Genomic DNA, 19,207 nt, shown 5'->3' with positions numbered 1-19,207 from the left:
TAGGGCTTTCATTCTCAAAATCTGAATCTGTGACCTCTGGAGATCATTGAGTCCAATCCCCCTGCTAAAGCCTAGAGTAGGCTACAAAGAAAGGCAAGTTTTGAATACCCATCCACTGGACATCTGCCCTTTAGATATTTCTAAGTGCTGACAGGATCCCCCACCCTATTTTCTCAATGCTAAGAAGTCCCAAGTCTCTCAGCCTTTCCTCCTAAGAGATGTTCCAGTCCCCTGGTAATCTTCACAAGACTCCACACTGGACTCTCTCCCTTAGCACTGACACACTGAAGTATGGCACTGTTTGAATCTTAATTTAAACAAAAAAACAAAACAAAACAAAACAAAACAAAAAACAAACTACCACTTTGCTGTGACAGAAGTGATCCCAATACTGTGCATCCTAACTTTTTTTCTGTTTATAATTAAAAGTACGCATTCTAGAGTCAAAAAATATTTAGCGTTAATTCTTACCACCAGTGTTAAAGCTTAGTAAACATTATTCAGTTTTCTCCCAAACTGGACAAAACTGCTCCTTTTAATAACTTAAGGAATACCCAAATACTGACCTTATTCACAGCTTCTACAAGCATTCTCATCTCCTTCTCAACATCGCTGACAAATTTTATATCTTTCCTGCAAGAACAACATACTAGGTAAATGTGGCAACTGAATGTACAAAGACTTTACTTTTTAACATTATTTTTACCAACAATAAAATTAAAGATCTCAGTTAACTGAGGCAAATACAAGAGTTTAGACTGCACTTCAGTTTATACACAACCCAATTGACATAAATGAACATTTTAAAATGCCATCACTATTACGAAAATCTTGAATTATTTTCCCTCTAAGCCTTGGAAGACAGCATAAAATTCTACAATATAGCACAACTGTTTGACAATACAACTCTAAATTTTCAGATCAGTAAAATGAAGGTTTTAAATCTGTCATTTCAGTGTTTTTCAACTACTTGTCATTAAGGCAATTCACGTGTATTACATGATTAGACATAAAAACAAGTATTGGTTTTAAAAAGTGAAATTATTTTCCAAGATAGAAAAGAAGTGCACTGGTTGGTGAATTAATGAAAACAATAGAAGAATAAGACTAACTGCAAAGAAACAAAATATCCTTGATATGACATATTAAGGATTTTTGTAATTAGTTTACCCTAATTAGTCACAGTAAATTGAATCTGTCAGAGTGAGCTTTACACTCTCTTTTTAAATGAGCAGGTAAACTAACTTCAAAAGTAAGGTTAACATTTGTTAGCACATCATCTTCACAGAGAAAAAGGGTACCTGAAGATTTCCTACTTCAAAGTTAGTCGTAAATAAAGTCACTTCTTCAAAGGCACCACTTCAGAGCAAGACAACATTATTTTGTGAATTACGTCTGAATTTCAATAGACAAGACATGGATGTCCTACAAAGGTAGGTGCTGAAGTGAAGGTATGATCAAAGGATCAAGTGATCTCAAGCAAACATGCAAAATGACAATGTTGAGTAGCTGGTCTACCAAAATCACTAGATCAATGGACTCAGATGCTAAAATGGACTCAGCTATCACTGGAAAACTTCCCAAGTTTTATAACAGGTCCCCATTCATCAAATGAGTACCACATTGAATGGAGTTACCAGAAATCCTGAATCTTCAGTTGAGAAAAATATTATATAACTCAGAGAATTCCAAAAAATAGACTGCCGAATTTAATCTTCAGAGTTAAAAATAAAGGTCACTCCAGACACCTAGGCTATGAAACAAAGTCAGCACATGCAGCACGAGATTTTGGAAAGAATGCTAACACAAAAATCAGTAGCTAAAAAAAAAAAAAAAGTAAATTGATCCATTCAGAACATATTTAAATCCAGAGAGTCAGAAAGTAAACAGTGAGTTAAATGGCAGCAATGAACATTCAAATTTTAAGATGAAATGTTCACAGGAAAAAAAAGAAATGGAAACAGCAGTCCAATGAGATGGTCTACAAACACCTGAAGTATCTTTAAAAAAGAAAGAAAAAAAAAGAAAAAAAGGCCTGTAAAAGAGTTATTAACTGAAAGTGACCAGCAATATTAAACCAAGTGAACATTCTTTCAAAAAGAAATTCCAGGACAGGCAAGACTGAAGTACTCAGGGGAAAAAGCAGATTTTACCAGCTGACTGAGAGAATGTTAATTCTCTGCAGCTTAAATGAGTTGGTGAGATGAGCTGTACAGAAACTAATTTAATGGGCATCATCTAAAACCCATAGTTTTACTACTTCCTTAAAAAGCAGAAGCTGGACCTCACTACCTTTTTGGCTTGTTACTTATTGTCATTTGCTGATGACACAAAACTAGGAAGAATGACATGCCAGAAGGCTGGGCTACCATCCAGCAAGGCCGAGACAGGCTGGTGAGTTGGGCAGGGAGAAACGTTGTCTCATTACAAGGGCAAGTGTAGAATCTTGCATCTGGGCAAGAACAACCCCAGCTACCAGTATAGGCTGGGGACTGACCTGCTGGAGTGCAGCACAGGGGAAAGGGACCTGGGGGTCCTTATGGACAGCAGGATGACCACGAGCCAGCACTGTGCCCTTGTGGCCAAGAAGGCCAGTGGCACCCTGGGGTGTATTAGAAGGGGTGTGGTTAGTAGGTCCAGAGAAGTTCTCCTTCCCCTTTACTCTGCCCTGGTGAGAACACATCTGGAGTATTGTATCAGCTCAGGACAGGGAACTGCTTGAGAGAATCCAGCACAGAGCCACAATGATTAAGGGCGTGGAACATCTCCCTTATGAGGAGAGGCTGAGGGAGCTGGGTCTCTTCAGCTTGGAAGAGACCAAGGGGTGGCCTCATTAATGTTTATAAATATGTAAAGTTGAGTATCAGGAGGATGGAGCCAGGCTCTTCTCAGTGACATCCAGTGATGGGACAAGGGGTAACGGGTGCAAGCTGGAATCTAGGAGGATCCACAAAAATTTGAGAAAAACTTCACAGTGAGGATAACAGAACACTGGACCAGGCTTTCCAGAGAGGTTGTGGGGTCTCCTTCTCTGGAGACATTCAAAACCCACCTCAAGTTCTTGTGGGACCTAATCTAGGTGTTCCTGCTCTGGCAGGGGGATTGTAATCAAGGCTAATTTCAGACTGTTCACCCCTCTGCCACTAAGGCTGACAAAGCAAGATTTCCTTTAGAGTTTCAAGTTCTCCTTTGATGCCATGAGATGAAGCCGGGATGAAAAAATAAAAAGTATCTTCTCAATTCTGCATAGTTTTCTCTATCCAAGTTTGGCAGCAAGCTTCATGAAACTGTTTTAACTTAATAAGTAAAGGGGAGTGCCAGGTCAATATGCAAGGAAGTACATTCTGTACTCCAAGCTACAGAAAAGCACGAACTCGCACTGAAGGGTGAAAAGAAGCACGGAGTCCACAAGCAACACTAGCAGGCTCCGATGCTAGCAAAGATTCTGAAAGGCCAAGAATAACAAATCCATTAGCAGATCATTGGAGAAGAGGAGGTTCAGATGAGAACTTACTGCTCTCTACAACTACCTGAAGAGAGCTGTGGCAAAGAGAATCGGCCTCTTCTCCCAGGTAACTAGTGACAGGATTAGAGGGAATGGCTTCAAGTTGTGCCAGGGGACATTCAGGTTGGATCATCTTCTCTGAAAGAGGGGACAGACACTGGAACAGGCTGTCCAGGGAGGTGATGGAGTCACCATCTCTGGAGGTGCTCAAGAAATGTTTAAATGTTGTACTGAGGAAAGTGATATAGTGGAAAATATTGGTGATAGGTGGATGGTTGGACTGGATGATCTTGGAGATCTTTTTCAATCTTGGTGATTCCATGATTAGGCTGAGGAGAATGAAGCCTGTTGCAAGTCATTCCACTTGTCAGATCTTCCAGAGAATTCTGAGCTGCCAGAAAAAAATTCTGTAACTTGCATACTTTGTAGATTTTGCCATTTGGAGGAAAGTCAAATGTTTCACCAACTGATGAAAGACCATCAAGAGTGATCAAGAAAGAAAACATTAAAGCCTTAGATCTACAGTTTGAAGTTTGCTGCTGACATAAATGTAGATCTGTTAATTCAGGGAGAAACTAATTTATATTGCAGACTATAGCAAGACAAATCAAATTCAATATATCAGTGTGCAATATCATTTGAGACTAACGAAATCTTTTGCTTAGGGCCAAGACTCAATGAGAAGAATAGCCTGAGTGCTTTACTTTATTTTGAGAATCAGTTTACCAATATAAAGCAGCTAAGAAGGAAACGCAAGTAAAATTGTAGAATGAATCAACATAAATACTTTCGTGAAGGGAACAAAGAAGCATTACAACTATTTTTTAGGGCATCTGAAATATAATACAGGATTCTGGTCAATTCCAAACACTGCAGTATGTGTAGAGAATAGCTGACAAGAAAATAGAAGTAATTTGAAAAACATGAAACTAAAGATGTTACTTTGTTTAATGTAGTAAGGTGAAAGCTAGGTGAGATTTGATTGTACTCAAAAGAAACATACATGTGGGAAATACATGCAAGATTCCATCTTGCTCTCTAAACTGTTTATCTACAACAGCCATCATCATTAAAATACATACCTAGCATCTTCTTTTAAAAGGTCACTGTACTTTGGTCCAGAAGAACGAGTGTTAAAAGGGTCAGAATTATCATCTATTTCAAGAGCATCGGCAAGGCGCCTAAATTCAAGAGCATGAGAGAAAAAAAGCAAAAACATCACACACAAACAACAAAAAAAATCAACCTGAAACGTTTTTTCACTGAAGAGTAGAGATGAGTTACCAATACGAATAAACAACATACAAAAGACCAGATTTTATATGTTTGATACTAATATTTAGGACTCTTCAATATACTGCACTATTAAATCTCAGATAGCTCAATACAGATCCCTATTGGTGGTGAATGTTGTAAAATCCAACTGGCAATTGATCACACTTAGTGCTCCCCAGCGTCAGTGGTAAGACCTGTCTTGTTTAGTATCTTTACTGATGACTTGGATGAGGGCACTGAGTGCACCCTCAGTAAGTTACAGATGACACCAAGTTGGAAGGAAGTGTCAATCTGCCCGTGGGTAGTAGGTAGGCACTTCAGAGTGATCTGGATAGACATTATCGAAGGGCTGAGACCAATGGGATGAAGTCCTGTACTTCAGCCACAACAACCCCACACAACATTACATGCTTAAAGCAGAGTGGCTGGAAGTCTGCGTGGAAGAAACAGATGTGGGGGTGTTGGTTGACACTCAGCTAAACATGAGCCAGCAGTGTGCCCATGTGACTAATGACATCCTGGCCTGTATCAGAAATAGCATAGCCAGCAGGACCACAGAGCTGATTGCAACCCCCTGTTCACATCTGGTGAGGCCACACCTTGAGCACTGAGTACTGTGTTCAGTTTTGGGCCCCTCACTACAAGAAAGACATTGAAGCCCTGGAATTAGTCCAGAGAAGGGCAACGAAACTGGTGAGGGGTCTGGAGCACAGGCCTTATGAGGAGCAGCTGAGGGAACTGGGATTGTTTAGTCTGGAGAAGAGGAGGTTCAGGGGAGACCTTATTCCTGTCTACAACTATACCTGAAGGGAGGTTGTGTTGAGGTGGTGTTTGGTCTCCTGTCTAGTGTAACTTGTGATATATACTAGAGGGAATGGCCTCAAGTTGCACCAGGGGAGATTCAGGCTGGATGTTAAGAAATACTTTTCCAACAGCGTCAGGCATTGGAACAGGCTGTCCAGGGAGGTGGTGGAGTCACTGACCCTGGAGGTGACCAAGGAACATTTAGACACTGAGTTGAGGGACATGGTTTATGAGACCTATTGGTGGATGGTTAGACTGGATGATCTTGTAGGTCTTTTCCAACCTTGGTGATTTTATAATTCTATATTAAAGCTTTCTATGATTCTAAGCCAGGGGAGGTTCAGGTTGGATATTAGGAAAAATGTCTTTTCTGAAAGAGTGGTCAGGCACTGGAACAGGTTTCCCAGGGAGGTGATTGAGTCACTGTCCCTGGAGGTGTTTAAGGAAAGGGTAGATGTAGTACTTAGGAACACTGTTTACTGCACAATATTAGTGATAGGCGGACAGTTGGATTAGATGATCTTGGAGGTCTTTTTCAACCTTAGTGATTCCATGATTCTGTTACACAAGAATCACCTCCACATTTATCAGTTCTGTAGGTCATACAGAAAATAATTTTTTTCCACACTGCACTGACCTATGAAATCTGGAGTTTTTTGGAAAAAGGCAAGTAAAGTTGTTGCCCACCTGTTCCTCTGAAGAGCTAAACATTCTTCATCGCATTGCAACCTGAATTAAGAAAAAAACAATTAGATTCACTAAAAATAAAGTAAGTCCTTTTAGTCATCCAGAAAAGAATGCTAAAAGCAATATGAGGAAATTCAGATGAACTCCCAAGAGTTTGTGGACCTCATGGACAAAAAGTTGAAGTTAGTAATGTGCCTTTGCAACAAGAAAAGCTTATGGTACTCTGAGTTGCATTAAACAAAATATCTTCAACACATCAATGGATGTGATCCCTCCCTTTCCTCAGCACTAGTGAGGCTAATCCTGGAGTACTGCGTCCAGTTCTGGGTTCCTCTGTACTAGGGATACTTCAGCATACCAAAGGGAGTCCAACAAAGGGCTAACTGAATGGGCTGCAGTACTCGTTCTGTGCTGAGAATGGCTGAGAGAACTGGGATTGTTCAGACTAGAGAAGACGCCTGACAAAGATCTTAACAATTTATCTAAATCCCTCAAGGGATGGTACAAAGAGAACAGACCCAGGCTCTTTTCAGTAGTGTCCAGAACCAAGACAGGAGACAATGGGCACATACTAAGACATAAGAAATTCCTTCTGAATATCAGGAAATACTAATTACGTGTATGTATATGTATGTATGTATATATATGTGTATGTATATATATATGTGTGTGTGTGTGTGTGTACACACACACACACACACACATATATATGTACACACACACACAATATACATATTTATACTAATTACGTGTGTGTGTGCGTGTGCATGTGCATGCATATGTGTGTATATATATATACACATATACATATACACACACACACACGTGCAGGTGACTGGTACTGGTTGTCCAGAGCAGTTGAGCAGTGTCTGTCCTTAGTGCTCTGGCTCTTGCTCTGCTAGAGCAAGGAGTTGGGACTAGTTGACTTCCAGAAGTCCCTTCCAACCTCAATCATTCTGTGTCTGCTGAGAGAAACTCTGCAACTAATACAATGTTCAATATGTAATTATAACAAGAAGCTAAGGAATGATAGAGAGCTCATTCTACATTAAAGCAAAAAACAGATATAAAAATAGTAAAACATTCTAAAAGCAGTATTAAAGTAGAGCTAGGTTATTAAAAGTCTTTTAACCAGGATTCTACTGATAATACTATGCATTTTCCAAGTCACCTATTCTTCATGTACTCGCAAGGATTTCATGTTTTTACATGCCTACCCTTACCTGGCCTGCTTCATTTCCTTTTTTGTAATAAGTCTACTGATTTCCACTGAATCTCCAAGCTGCAGATCCGTTAACTTAGTGGCTATAGATATAGCAGCTATTCTGCAAAAGAAGATTAGTTTTCATTAGATCTCGGAAATAGCATATAAAGCTCCACACTTAAATATCCAGATAGAAGGAAAAAAGCAGGCATGCTTCCTTGTAAAATTACAGAACCAAAATCTAGTTCCAAATCACCTAGCTTTAGAAGATTTATCTACTTACATAGATTACTTTGAAGTTTACCCAGAAAATATTGATGATACAAGCCAAAAGGAAAGAATGAAATGCCTACTGAAACTTAAAATTTTCTTATAAAACTTCATCATTCCCATTAGTAGCAAGCCTTTCTAGTCTAATTTTCTAGCTAAAATTTCTACAAATAAAATACACAGCACATTTTAAAGTGAAATATCCCATATGTCTCAAAATGCCACATCTAAAACTCTGTTGTCTGAACTGTCTTTCCTGATAATGCTCAGATAAAAGGATTAGTCTCCAAGCACTTCACATGACATTCTGAAAACAACTATTCACACATCAAGAAGGATCATCATATTACATTTAAAAAAGTAGCATGGAGACACACTACCAGCTTCAAATTTATCAGGCTGAGACAGAGAAACAGGCCATTAGATGACGGGACAACAACATCTATATCACGTATACAGACAGAGCTCCAGAGACCCTTTCCTGTTCCTCTGGGCACCCTTTGTGTGATATTAAATAGCTCTGAACTTGGTAAAACACTCCCAGTAACATTTTTGAGAAACCTGGACACACTATTAGCTCGGTGAACTCTCCACAGCAGTACCATGGGAGTAGTTTGGTTTTCTATTTATTTCTCAAAAATGAAGATGGTGGAAAAATTCAAACCTAACTCCCATAAAACCAGAGTATTTTAATGTTTTGGTGATCTGAACAGTTAGAGTTATATAAAATTAGCAAGCATTAAACACTGTTTTTGCTAACATCGCATGGTTAATTTGTTGGTAATATCAGTTAATTGAACATGTGTGAACCAAGAGATATAAACACTTTAAACTGAATGCTTTGCTTCCTTCCTATTGTCTTGGCTTATACATACACTCACTGACTTCACATGTACCATTTTTCCTGTATGACAATTTTTGGAGTGCCTGAGCCTCAGAAATAGTGGAAATACAACAGGCTTCAAAGACGTAAACTTGCAAGGTGGTTACCATCCAGCTTATCATTAATGACAAGCTCATGCCAATTCTAAATGATAATTCAATGTTGAGCCAATCTTTTGGCTTATATTAGTAGTGAAAAAAAAATCATAAAAAGCACACAATTCCTGTAAGTCTACTTACTATTGTTCTTTAATGCTTCTGATTAATGCATTTTCACAGTACTAAGGAACCTACTAAGTAGAGGCTAAGCCACCTTCTGAAGAATTTAAGTCTGGGCACTGATCAGTAAGAAAAGCAATACATCCTCAGCTGGGACAGTTCCTCAAATAACAGAGCTGAAAAAATCATTAGGAAGCTTTCTTCGAAAGACAAGAAATATCTACATCTGCTCTCTCCTATAAACTGGTACGTAGAGCACAATTTTTGTGGCATTTCAACCTTCCAAATTATTATTTTTTGTTCTCCCTCTATCACAGAGTAAAAAGGAGTTATTATTGTCTCTATTTTTCTATTTCTATTGCATAACTTCCAAAATTCAACTTAATTCTTGTTTTCCTTGTCCCTTCTTTGCCCTCTGACATAAGATAAAAATAAGTGTAGTTCAGAAATAGGATTTAGAGACAAATTGATTGCAAAAAAAAAAAAAAAAAGGTAGGACTCAGCTTGCATATTGAAAACCAAGATATAGATATTAAGAACCAAAGCTCTCATTACAGTCAACGAAATCTAAAAAGTTATTCAACTACCTAAGTTTAGATGCCTATTTCAGCTTTATCATTCTTTAAATTCCATCATCTGTACTGACTAGGTTTGATCAGACATTAATGGGAATTTTAACATCAACTCACACATGAACTGTTAGATACCGTCACCTACGTTCAGATGTCTGAATTAGAATTCCACAGATGGGAAACCCAAGCTCTGACATGCCAAGACAGTTACAGACTGACAGCAAAAAGATAAATGTGTTGCAGAACACCACAACTAATATGGAGGATCAGAGTAATAGGGAAAAAGAATCTGTAGGTGTAAGAATTAAAGAAGAGTGAAAAATTTCATGAAAGGAATATATTGCCAGTACTGAAATCCAATCAATCTGCAAAGATTCAGTAATAGTAGTAAAATAATTATTATAGTACAAACCTCTGATACGTATTAGATGCTTCTGAACAAATCATACTCTCCTTTCTTCTTCCACATTCACACTGAAGTTCAACCTGTTGCATTACACAAGACAGCAATTGGTTTAGACTTTTTTCTTTTTTTTTTTTTATTATTCAGGGAGAGAAACAAGAGAGGTGAATTGCACTCCTACTGGAATAGTGACTACTTTAATGATAAATAACTTTAAAAAGCAAAATAAACACGCTCCATCACATTACTCAATATTTTAAGTTTATATGATAGCATGAGACTTTTGGTATTTAAAAAACATCACTTTTTGTCACTAATGTTTTTGGCATACTACTTGTCAGTGAATTTGCAGTTAATTTTCGCTGAGCATCTAACCTTTGCACAGCAGGATGTTGTTGGGCAGGATGAAGAAGGATGACATGGAGCCATACAGGGATGATTACAATACAGTCTTGGAATAATACATGGCTGTTTGCACTCTTCATCTATGAGACATTCCCCTTTATGACAGATTCTTTTACATTTGTGCATTCCACATTTTAACATTTGATTGCAGCGAAGTCCACAGGAAATGTCAGTGAGATGACAGGGAATATTGCTTCGCAGCTGAAAGAGGGGAAGAGAAAGACAACACAAAAGAAAATCAATAATTATAACAGCAAATCTCAAAGCACTTCTATTGTTAACTCCTTTGTTTGGCATTATCCACACAAGAAATGTAATACTAAAATACTTTGGACAAAGACAGTGTTCTTTATGTCACAGTCCATTAATATCAGTTAGTATGAACACACATGGCATAAAAGATAAGACTTTTCCTATTTAATCATATTAAATACCAACTCAAATAATATATTCCATTCCAAAGAAGCCGTGAAAATATAACTCAACAGTCTTAGAATCTGAAACATCACATGGTTATCCCTTAACTTACATAAACATAAAAGTACATCCAGAACATCAGTAACTATTTTTAAGCTACACATTAATAAGAATACAAAACCACTAAGACTTACTTCATGTTTGCCCATACACCATTTCTGAGTGAGATAGGTACAGGGTGGACACTTCTCCTCACTATGACATGAATGGTACACTGCAGCCATAGATTAAAAAACAGTTTTATTACCATACTTCAGCCAAATGCCTTAAAAGAGACATTATGGATTACTACATATGAGTTGGTCATTAGTACACAACTAATGGGAGGAAAGATGCTTCATGCAAGGATAATTTGTTCTTTAAAATAGTCTTTAAAAATTACAATGGCAGATTTTTAGGTGAATATTCTTCTGCATTTTCAAAACTAAATAGAGAATAGAAAACATTTGTAACTTCCGAGCAGGATTACACTATCAGACAGAATATAACAAAGCATATCTGTCCAACCTGTTACAGCACAGGCTTTCAGTCAGTGTAATTTCAAGAAACTCAGAAACCAACTATTCACTACTGTTCACTAGATTATTCTACTCTTTCAATAGAGCATGCTGTCTCTAATTAAATGAAACATTTAAAGCAGGCATGACCAACACGTGGCCTGCAGGCTGCATGCAGCCCACTGCCCTCTGTAAAGGTGGAAGCTCTTCACCACAGGTGGCTCCAGGCACTCATTGCTCAACAACGACCAAACTAACAGTGCACAGATTTTCATGAGCTTGTGTGCAGGCTCTTGTTCATTGTTGGTGAAAACATGTAGCTAATGGTCGTGACTATGCTGAAAAACAGTATGACTTTTTTTTTTTTATCATCCATAGTTTCCATGGAAATAAATAAGAGGCACTACTTCTGGAGAAACTCATGGATATGCAGCACAAGACAATTCCTCTTTACTCAGCACAGCCCAGACAAACCAAAAGGTTTGACACTCATGGTTTAATGTGTTGTGACTGTTAATGATGCCTGAACATAGCTACCTGAATCAGAAAGAATACTGTGTTGTTTTATGAGCTAAAAGTGCCACTACAGTTATTCATAGCAAAAGTTTAGTTAGTTTTGAAAATATTAAACCACTGCAAAAATAGCTAACAAAAGGGTAAATGTTTTTTTTCAAACAGACCCATGTATGCTTTACTATGTTTTGATTTTTTTTTTTTTTTTAAACTGAATAGCTTCACTTACCTGGATGATCACAGTCATGTGGCCTGGTGCATGTTTTTTTGCATTCTGGTGGCTGAGTGCCACAAGGAACAGGGGGGTAAATCACTGATTCCCCACAGTAACAAGTCAACTCATCAAAACCTGAAAAAGCAAGTCACAGGAGATGTAAATCTGTATTTGTACTTCTCTACTAAGAAAAATATTAAAAGAAAATGCAAATGTTATATTCTGGCATCTTTTTTTTTTTTAATATTAAGAACCACAATAGTGAAATCACCACCTCCTGTGCCTCCTACAAGATAACTGGACTACAGCCATTTCATAGCAAATATGCTTGCTTTTAGAGAGTGGTTCTTTGACAACATCTTAAACTGGAGCAGAAGTAATACTCTTGTAAAGCAGAAAGCTGTTCTTGTTCTGTCGTTGACTCAAAAACAGGAAGATATCTTGAATTCCCTTTCCAAAAGCACAGCATCCAAATTTTGCCTCTCACGCTCATTCAAAACCCTTCCTACAGCTTGTTTTCCTTCTTTACATATCTGACTCTATTCTGATTTGGAAGAAGCTAGTCCGCATTTCTTTCCAGCTCCTGCTAATTTTGAATTTTCATTCTTTTATCATTCTCTCGCGTGTGAACAGATTTCATCCTTCTGCCCAGACCAGCACACGATGCTGGGAAAATTTCAGACAAAATTATCAAAAGGGCATCACTCTGTAGAATTTGACATAGAATCTCTTCCGTATACTTCACACCATTTAACGCTATATGGATCCTCTTAATCAGTTTATTTACTGATGTACCCAGAGCTTGGTACTGGGGTTATTCTATTTGACATTTTTATTAATGATCTTGATGAGGGGATTGAGCGCACTCTCAGTAAGTTTGCAGACAACACCAAGTTGAGAGGGAGTGTTGATCTGCCAAAGGGTAGAAAGGCACTGCAGAGGGACCTGGACAGAGTGGATTGATGGGCCAAGGCAAACTGTATGAGTTTCAATAGGGCCAAGTGTTGGGTCCTGCATTTTGGTCACAACAACCCCGGGCAACCCTACAGGCTTGGGGAGGAGTGGCTGGAAAGCTGCCTGATGGAAAGGGACCTTGGTGTGCTGATGGACAGTGGGCTGAATATGAGCCAGCAGTGTGCCCAGGTGGCCAAGAAGGCCAATGGCATCCTGGCTTGGATCAGGAATGGAGTGGTGAGCAGGACCAGGGAAGTCATCCTGCCCTGGACTCGGCACTGGTGAGGCCTCACCTCGAGTGCTGCGTTCAGTTTTGGGGACCTCAGTACAGAAAGGACATGGAGGTGCTGGAGCAGGTCCAAAGAAGGGCAAGAAGGCTTGTGAAGCGCATGGAGAATGTGCCCTATGAGGAGAGACTGAAGGAACTGGAGCTGTTTAGTCTGGGGAAGAGGAGGCTGAGGGGAGACGTTATTGCTCTCTTCCAATATCTGAAAGGTGATTACAGCCAGAGTGGGGCTGGTTTCTTCTCACTGGTGACAGGATGAGGAGAAATGGCTTTAAGTTGCACCAGGATAAGTTCAGGTTGGATATTAGGAAACACATCTTTTCACAAAGGGTTGTTAAGCACTGGAATAGGCTCCCCAGGGAGGTGGTTGAGTCACCATTCCTGGATGTATTTAAAAACTGTTTGGATGTGGTGCTCAGGGACATGATTTAGGGGAGGGTTGATAGAGTTAGGGTAGTATGGTTAGGTTGTGGTTGCAATTGATGATCTTGAAGATCTTTTCCAAACTAAGCAATTTTATGATTCTATAACCTTCACAGGAGATTCCACAACCTCTCTGGGCAACTTGTTTCAGTGCTCTGTTTCTCTCACCATAAAAAAGTTTTTCTGCACAATAGTACAAAACTTCCTATGTTCAAGTTTTAGGCCATTACTCCTTGTCCCATCACTACACAACATGAAGAGCATGGCCTCATCCATTTGCCTCCCACCTTCCTTTAAACATTTACAAACATTTATCAAATCCCCTCTCAGTATTCTTTTTCTCTGGCTGAACGTGCTCAGGTTACTCAGCCTTTCCTCATACAGGAGATGCTCCAGGCCCTTAATCATCTCTGTGGTCCCCCACTAGACTCTTTCTAGGAGATCCCTGTCTTTCTTTGAACTGGGGAGCCCAGAACTGGACACTGTAGTCTGAATGTGGCTTCACCATGACAAAGTAGAGAGGAAGGAGAATCTCCCTCAACCTGCTGCCCACACGTTTTTTTAATGGGCCCTAGGATACCATTGGCCTTCCTGGCCACAAGAGCACACAGCTGGCTCATGTCCAATCTGGTGTTCACCAGGTCCCCCAGATCTATCTCTGCAGAACTCCTCTCCAGCAGGTCATCCCCTAACCTGTACTGATGCACGTGGTTATTCTTCTGGAATAATTCTGAGGTCTTTCCCTGCTGCTTCCTAGAGTGACAATGTTCCTTGACTCTTCATCATTCAGAAATACATCCCCTTCCCTCCCTGAATCTAGTTCAAAGCTTGCTAATAAGTCCAGCCAGCCTGCTGCCCAGAACACTCTTGCCGCACCTGGTCTCTCATGTCACACAATGTCAACATGCTTGATCTCACAAAGATGAGATCTGATCCCACAGAACCCCAAACTCAGAATGTGGTATCAGCTCCACAGCCAATCATTTGCATTATCTTTTCTCCTCCTTCCTGAATTCCCACCTTGAACTGGGAGGAGAAAGGAGAACACTACCTGCGCTTCTGATCCATTCAACATCTTTCCAAGGGTCACCAAGTCTCTTTTGACTACCTGTTTGTTCTGCCTTCACTAGACTGAAGTTACTGAAATGACCTGTGCAATTTTCTGGTTAATATTTTGCTTTTTTAAAAGAAAATGTTTGGACACATTAGGATTTGTTTTCTAAAGAAAGGTCCTACCAGCATGCACTCTGAAATACAGAAGCATTCTTCTTTCCATTTCAGGCCAAGATCAGAAAACTTAGTATTCACTATTATAAAGGTGTGAAATAATAAACACATGGTTTCCTACAGCAAGTGGAGAGAAGCAGTTGTGAAAAACTAGCATCTTAATCTGACAGAGATTTTAACAGAGTACATACTCATATAAAGCTACTGCACCAGCTCAGATCTGTAGCTTAGTAGTTCATAATAAAATAGTACCTCATGGTTATCAATCTATCTGAAGCAATTCTTTAGTAGTTCCACCATCTAGGACATGATCAAAAAGCCTATGATACACAACTGACATCTACTTCCACAGACTGTCTGTCTAGAGAAAAATCACTAGCACGCCAACATGGGAAAGTCCAATTTTTAAATACCTAAACAGATTCTGCTATATATTCCAGTACCCATAAAATTTACTAACTTATCAACAGAAGAGTTCCATCAATTTTGAAATTCTAAAATGGAATAACTTTCTTTTCCACTATAGAAAACAAAACAATGAGAGCAGATTACAGATCTTCAGGTTCTGATCAAATTCTACATCCAACTCTGATCAATTAAAGTGAATACATTTCTAAAACATGTAAGAAAAAAAGCATTACTGTACACACTTGTTTGCCAGCAGGTTTGACAACTGCCCCGGTGACAAGGCTCTTCACATCTATGAAGTCCACAGTTGAGTTTGCGACCACAAACCAAAGAACACTTATGTTCTGTGTCCTGTGGGAAGGCACAAAAGAAAAGCAAAATTAAACTATAAAATCAACAGGTTTCTTTCTTCTGTGAAGTCATAACCCAGCAACTGCAAAACCACTAGGAAGAAATAAGAAGTTATTTTAATGGTCAACTCTCTCCTTCAGGTGACAAAGACAAGGATCTGTCAAGGTAGATCCACTAGTTAGGATCGTGAATCTCATATTATAGAATGGCTTAGGTTGGAAGGGACCTCAAAGGCCATCTAGCCCTAACCCCTTGCCACGGGCAGGGCTGCCAACTGCTAGATCAAGCACCAGAATAGGTCCCATGGACCCAGCCAGCCTGTCCTCAAGCACCTCTGAGGGCAGGGCATCTACAACCTCGCTGGGCACCTTGTTCCAGCACCTCAACACCTTCCCCAACATTTAACCTAAATCTCCCTTCCTTTAGTTTAAAACCATTTCCCCATGTCCTATCATTATCTACCTGTGAAAAAAGTTGATTTCCTTCCTATTTATAACATCCCTTTAAATCCTGGAAGGTTGAAATGAGGTCTTCTCAGAGCCTTCTCTTCTCCAGATTGAACAAACCAAGCTCCCTCAGCCTGTCTTCTCAGGAGAGATGCTCCAGCCCTCAGATCATTTTCATGGCCCATCTCTGGACCCTCTACACAAGCTCCACATCATTCCTGTGCTGAGAGCCCCAGACCTAGACGCACTACCCCAGGTGGGGCCTCATGAGGAATAGAGTAGAAAGCAACAACCACTTCCCTTGCCAAGACGAGCTTCTTTTGATGATGCCCAGGATACAGTTGGCCTTTTGGGCTGCGAGTAGTACATAATAAGTTTCTCATCGAGCAGAACCCCTAAGTCCTCTCCACAAGGCTACTCAAAGATTCTTCTCAGTCTGTATGCAAAATCTGGGATTGCCCTGACCCACATGCAGCACTTTGCACTTGGTTTTGATGAACCTCATTACACTGAGCCCACCATTCAAGTTTGTTAAGGTCCCTTTAGATGTCACCTCTTCCTTCTGTTGTACCAAGCATGCCATTCATCACAGTGTCATCAGCAAACTTGTTGAGGGTGCAGTCAATCCCATTATCTATAGCATTGATAAAGATGATAAGGAATACCAATCTGAAGACAGACCCCTGAGGGATCTACTCATTACCAGCCTCCACCTGAACATATAGCCATTTACCACAACCTCTGGCTGCAACCTTTCAACCGGTTCCTTATCCGCCAAATAGTCCACCCTTCAAATCCACATCACTCCTATTTAAAGACAAGGATATGGTATGGGACCTCAAAGATCATTTAGTTTCAACCCCCTACTATGTGCAGGGTTGCCAACCAGCAGACAGGGCTGCCCAGAGCCACATCCAGCCTGGCCTTGAATGCCTCCAGGGATGGGGCATCCACAGCCTCCTTGGGCAACCTGTGAACAGTGCCTCACCACCCTCTGGCTGAAAAACTTCCTCCTCATATCCAACCTAAACCTCCCCTGTCTCAGTTTAAAACCATTCCCCCTTGTCCTATCACTATCCACCCTCATAAACAGCCGCTCCCCCTCCTGTTTATACGCTCCCTCCAAGCACTGGAAGGCCACAACGAGGTCTCCCCGCAGCCTTCTCTTCTCCAAGCTGAACAATCCCAGTTCCCTCAGCCTTTCCTCACAGGAGAGCTGCTCCAGCCCTCTGACCATCTCAGTGCCCTCCTCTGGACCCGCTCCAAGAGCTCCACGTCCTTCCTGTGCTGGGGGCCCCAGGCCTGGACGCAGTGCTGCAGATGGGGCCTCACAAGAGCCGAGCAGAGGGGGACAATCACCTCCCTCTCCCTGCTGGCCACCCCTTTTTTCATGCAGCCCAGCACACAGTTGGCCTTCCGGGCTGCAGGCGCACACTGCTGGCTCATGTCCAGCTTCTCGTCCACCAGGACCCCCAAGTCCTTCTCTGCAGGGCTGCTCTCAAGGAGATCTTCCCCCAGTCTGTAGAAATACCTGGGATTGCCTTGGCCCAGCAGTTTCCATCTGAATCATGGGGGGGGTTGTTCTGCTCCCCATCTGAGACTTCCAAGTCAAGGGGTAGAGTACCCCAAGGATAACTGGTCTGACTTTTAAAGACAGATGTAAAGAAGGCATTCAGAACCTCAGCCTTTTTCTTATCCTCATTGGTCATGTTCCCCTCCACATAGAGTAGAGGATGCAGATTCTCCTTAGCCCTCCACGTGCTGTTCATGTATTAGTAAAAAAAAGTTTTGATCTTTTACCCCAATGACCAAGATGAGTGCAAGCAGGGCTGTTGCCCTGAACATCCTAACATCTTTGTTGTACTCTCCCCAAGTTGCTCATCCCTTATTCCACAGGAGTAAGATTCTCTTCTTCTCCTAGAGCCTCTCTGCACAGGTTCAACTGTGCAGAAGTAGGCCAAAGACAACAACAGCAAACAGCAGTTTCACTTGACATATCATCCAATGGGAGCAGGCCTAACAGAAAAGACATAACGGGATCCTGAAGTCCGCTCTGAAGGCAAATTCAGTCCTTGCAAGGGTGGACCAAGAGACTCTCAAGTCCCACAAGGTTTCAATGAGAGACCAAGGGATAGCAGATCCAGTGCTTTAAGAATGTTGCAGACAACTTCAGTCTCCCCCTCTTAGGATACAAATCACAGACAAGGAGACCTCACTTGAACTGAAAATTGGCACCAGAAATAATCTTCTGCCCTCTGTCCCTGAGGAGCCCAGAAAGCACAAGGTAACATGGCCTTAGAAGGTATAAGTAGGACTGAAATGATGCAGTTTACTTGCACTGTGGGGGAGATTATTAGAGGTCAGGGGATCAGTAAACCCTCCCATAGTTGGTACATGGCCAGTGGAGGTAGTAGCTGAACTGATCTTCATCACTAAGGGGACGTTAATCATGTTCATGTACCAAATTAACCACCCCCGCCCTCCCTTTGGTACCTGATATAGTGATCTAGCCATATTATCAGGCCAAAGGGTGTGGTACCAAAGGCCACAACAAGCCCCAGCTCAAGAGGAGGCATCAACTCAAGACAGATACAAGGCCTTTATTTATCTTATCACAGAGGGCAAGACCTATCCCTCCCCACATCTATTAAACCTATGTATCCGATTCAAAGGTACTGTCACCTTCTTTTGCCATACACAAGTCATTTAGGGAATCCAAAGGAAAATCTGTGCTGGAACTTGAAGATGCTAAATCTTTGAGTACTTTTGATTCTATTCAGTATTGTTTAGGCTGCACCTGCAGTATTGTTTCCAGTTCTGGGCCCTGTACTGACAGTTACACTGGCATACGCAAGGGATTCCAGCAAAGGATTGAGAAGATTACAAACAGACTAGAATATCTCTCCTGTGAATAAAGGAGAAGAAAGCTGGGACTCCTTAGACTAGAGAAGAGGAGGCTTGGGAGGGACCTTGTCAATTTATGCAGGTCCCTAAAGGATGGAGCTATGCTCTTTTTAGTATTACCCTATGCCAAGGCAAGAGGCAATGGGCATAAACTGAGGCACTGGACATTCCCCATGAACATTACAAAATATTTATTTACTGTGCAGGTGACTGACCACTGGCTCAAGTCACCAACAGTGGCTCTGGCATCTTCATTCCTGGAACTTTTCAGCTGCTGTCTG

At 40.8% G+C, this 19,207-nt stretch overlaps 1 protein-coding gene across 2 annotated transcripts in view; it reads right to left on the bottom strand.

Annotated features, from left to right (window-relative positions):
- NFX1 (nuclear transcription factor, X-box binding 1) overlaps nt 1-19,207 on the bottom strand; it is a 74,488-nt gene that overhangs the window by 16,238 nt on the left and 39,043 nt on the right. For both annotated transcript variants that reach the window (XM_090136811.1, XM_031592008.2), the window contains exons 13-21: nt 15,468-15,576; nt 11,943-12,062; nt 10,838-10,917; nt 10,197-10,427; nt 9,831-9,904; nt 7,495-7,596; nt 6,272-6,313; nt 4,588-4,686; nt 567-633 (exon numbers count right to left, since the gene is read on the bottom strand). In XM_090136811.1, coding sequence (XP_089992937.1) covers nt 567-633; nt 4,588-4,686; nt 6,272-6,313; nt 7,495-7,596; nt 9,831-9,904; nt 10,197-10,427; nt 10,838-10,917; nt 11,943-12,062; nt 15,468-15,576 — 924 coding nt within the window. The remainder of the gene's footprint in view (nt 1-566; nt 634-4,587; nt 4,687-6,271; nt 6,314-7,494; nt 7,597-9,830; nt 9,905-10,196; nt 10,428-10,837; nt 10,918-11,942; nt 12,063-15,467; nt 15,577-19,207) is intronic.

The sequence above is a fragment of the Phasianus colchicus genome, chromosome 3, assembly GCF_987193195.1.
Source record: "Phasianus colchicus chromosome 3, bPhaCol1.hap1.1, whole genome shotgun sequence".
Classification (NCBI taxonomy): domain Eukaryota; kingdom Metazoa; phylum Chordata; class Aves; order Galliformes; family Phasianidae; genus Phasianus; species Phasianus colchicus.
The sequence above is the reverse complement of the archived record's forward strand: the minus strand, read 5'-3'. Positions and strand labels throughout refer to the sequence as shown.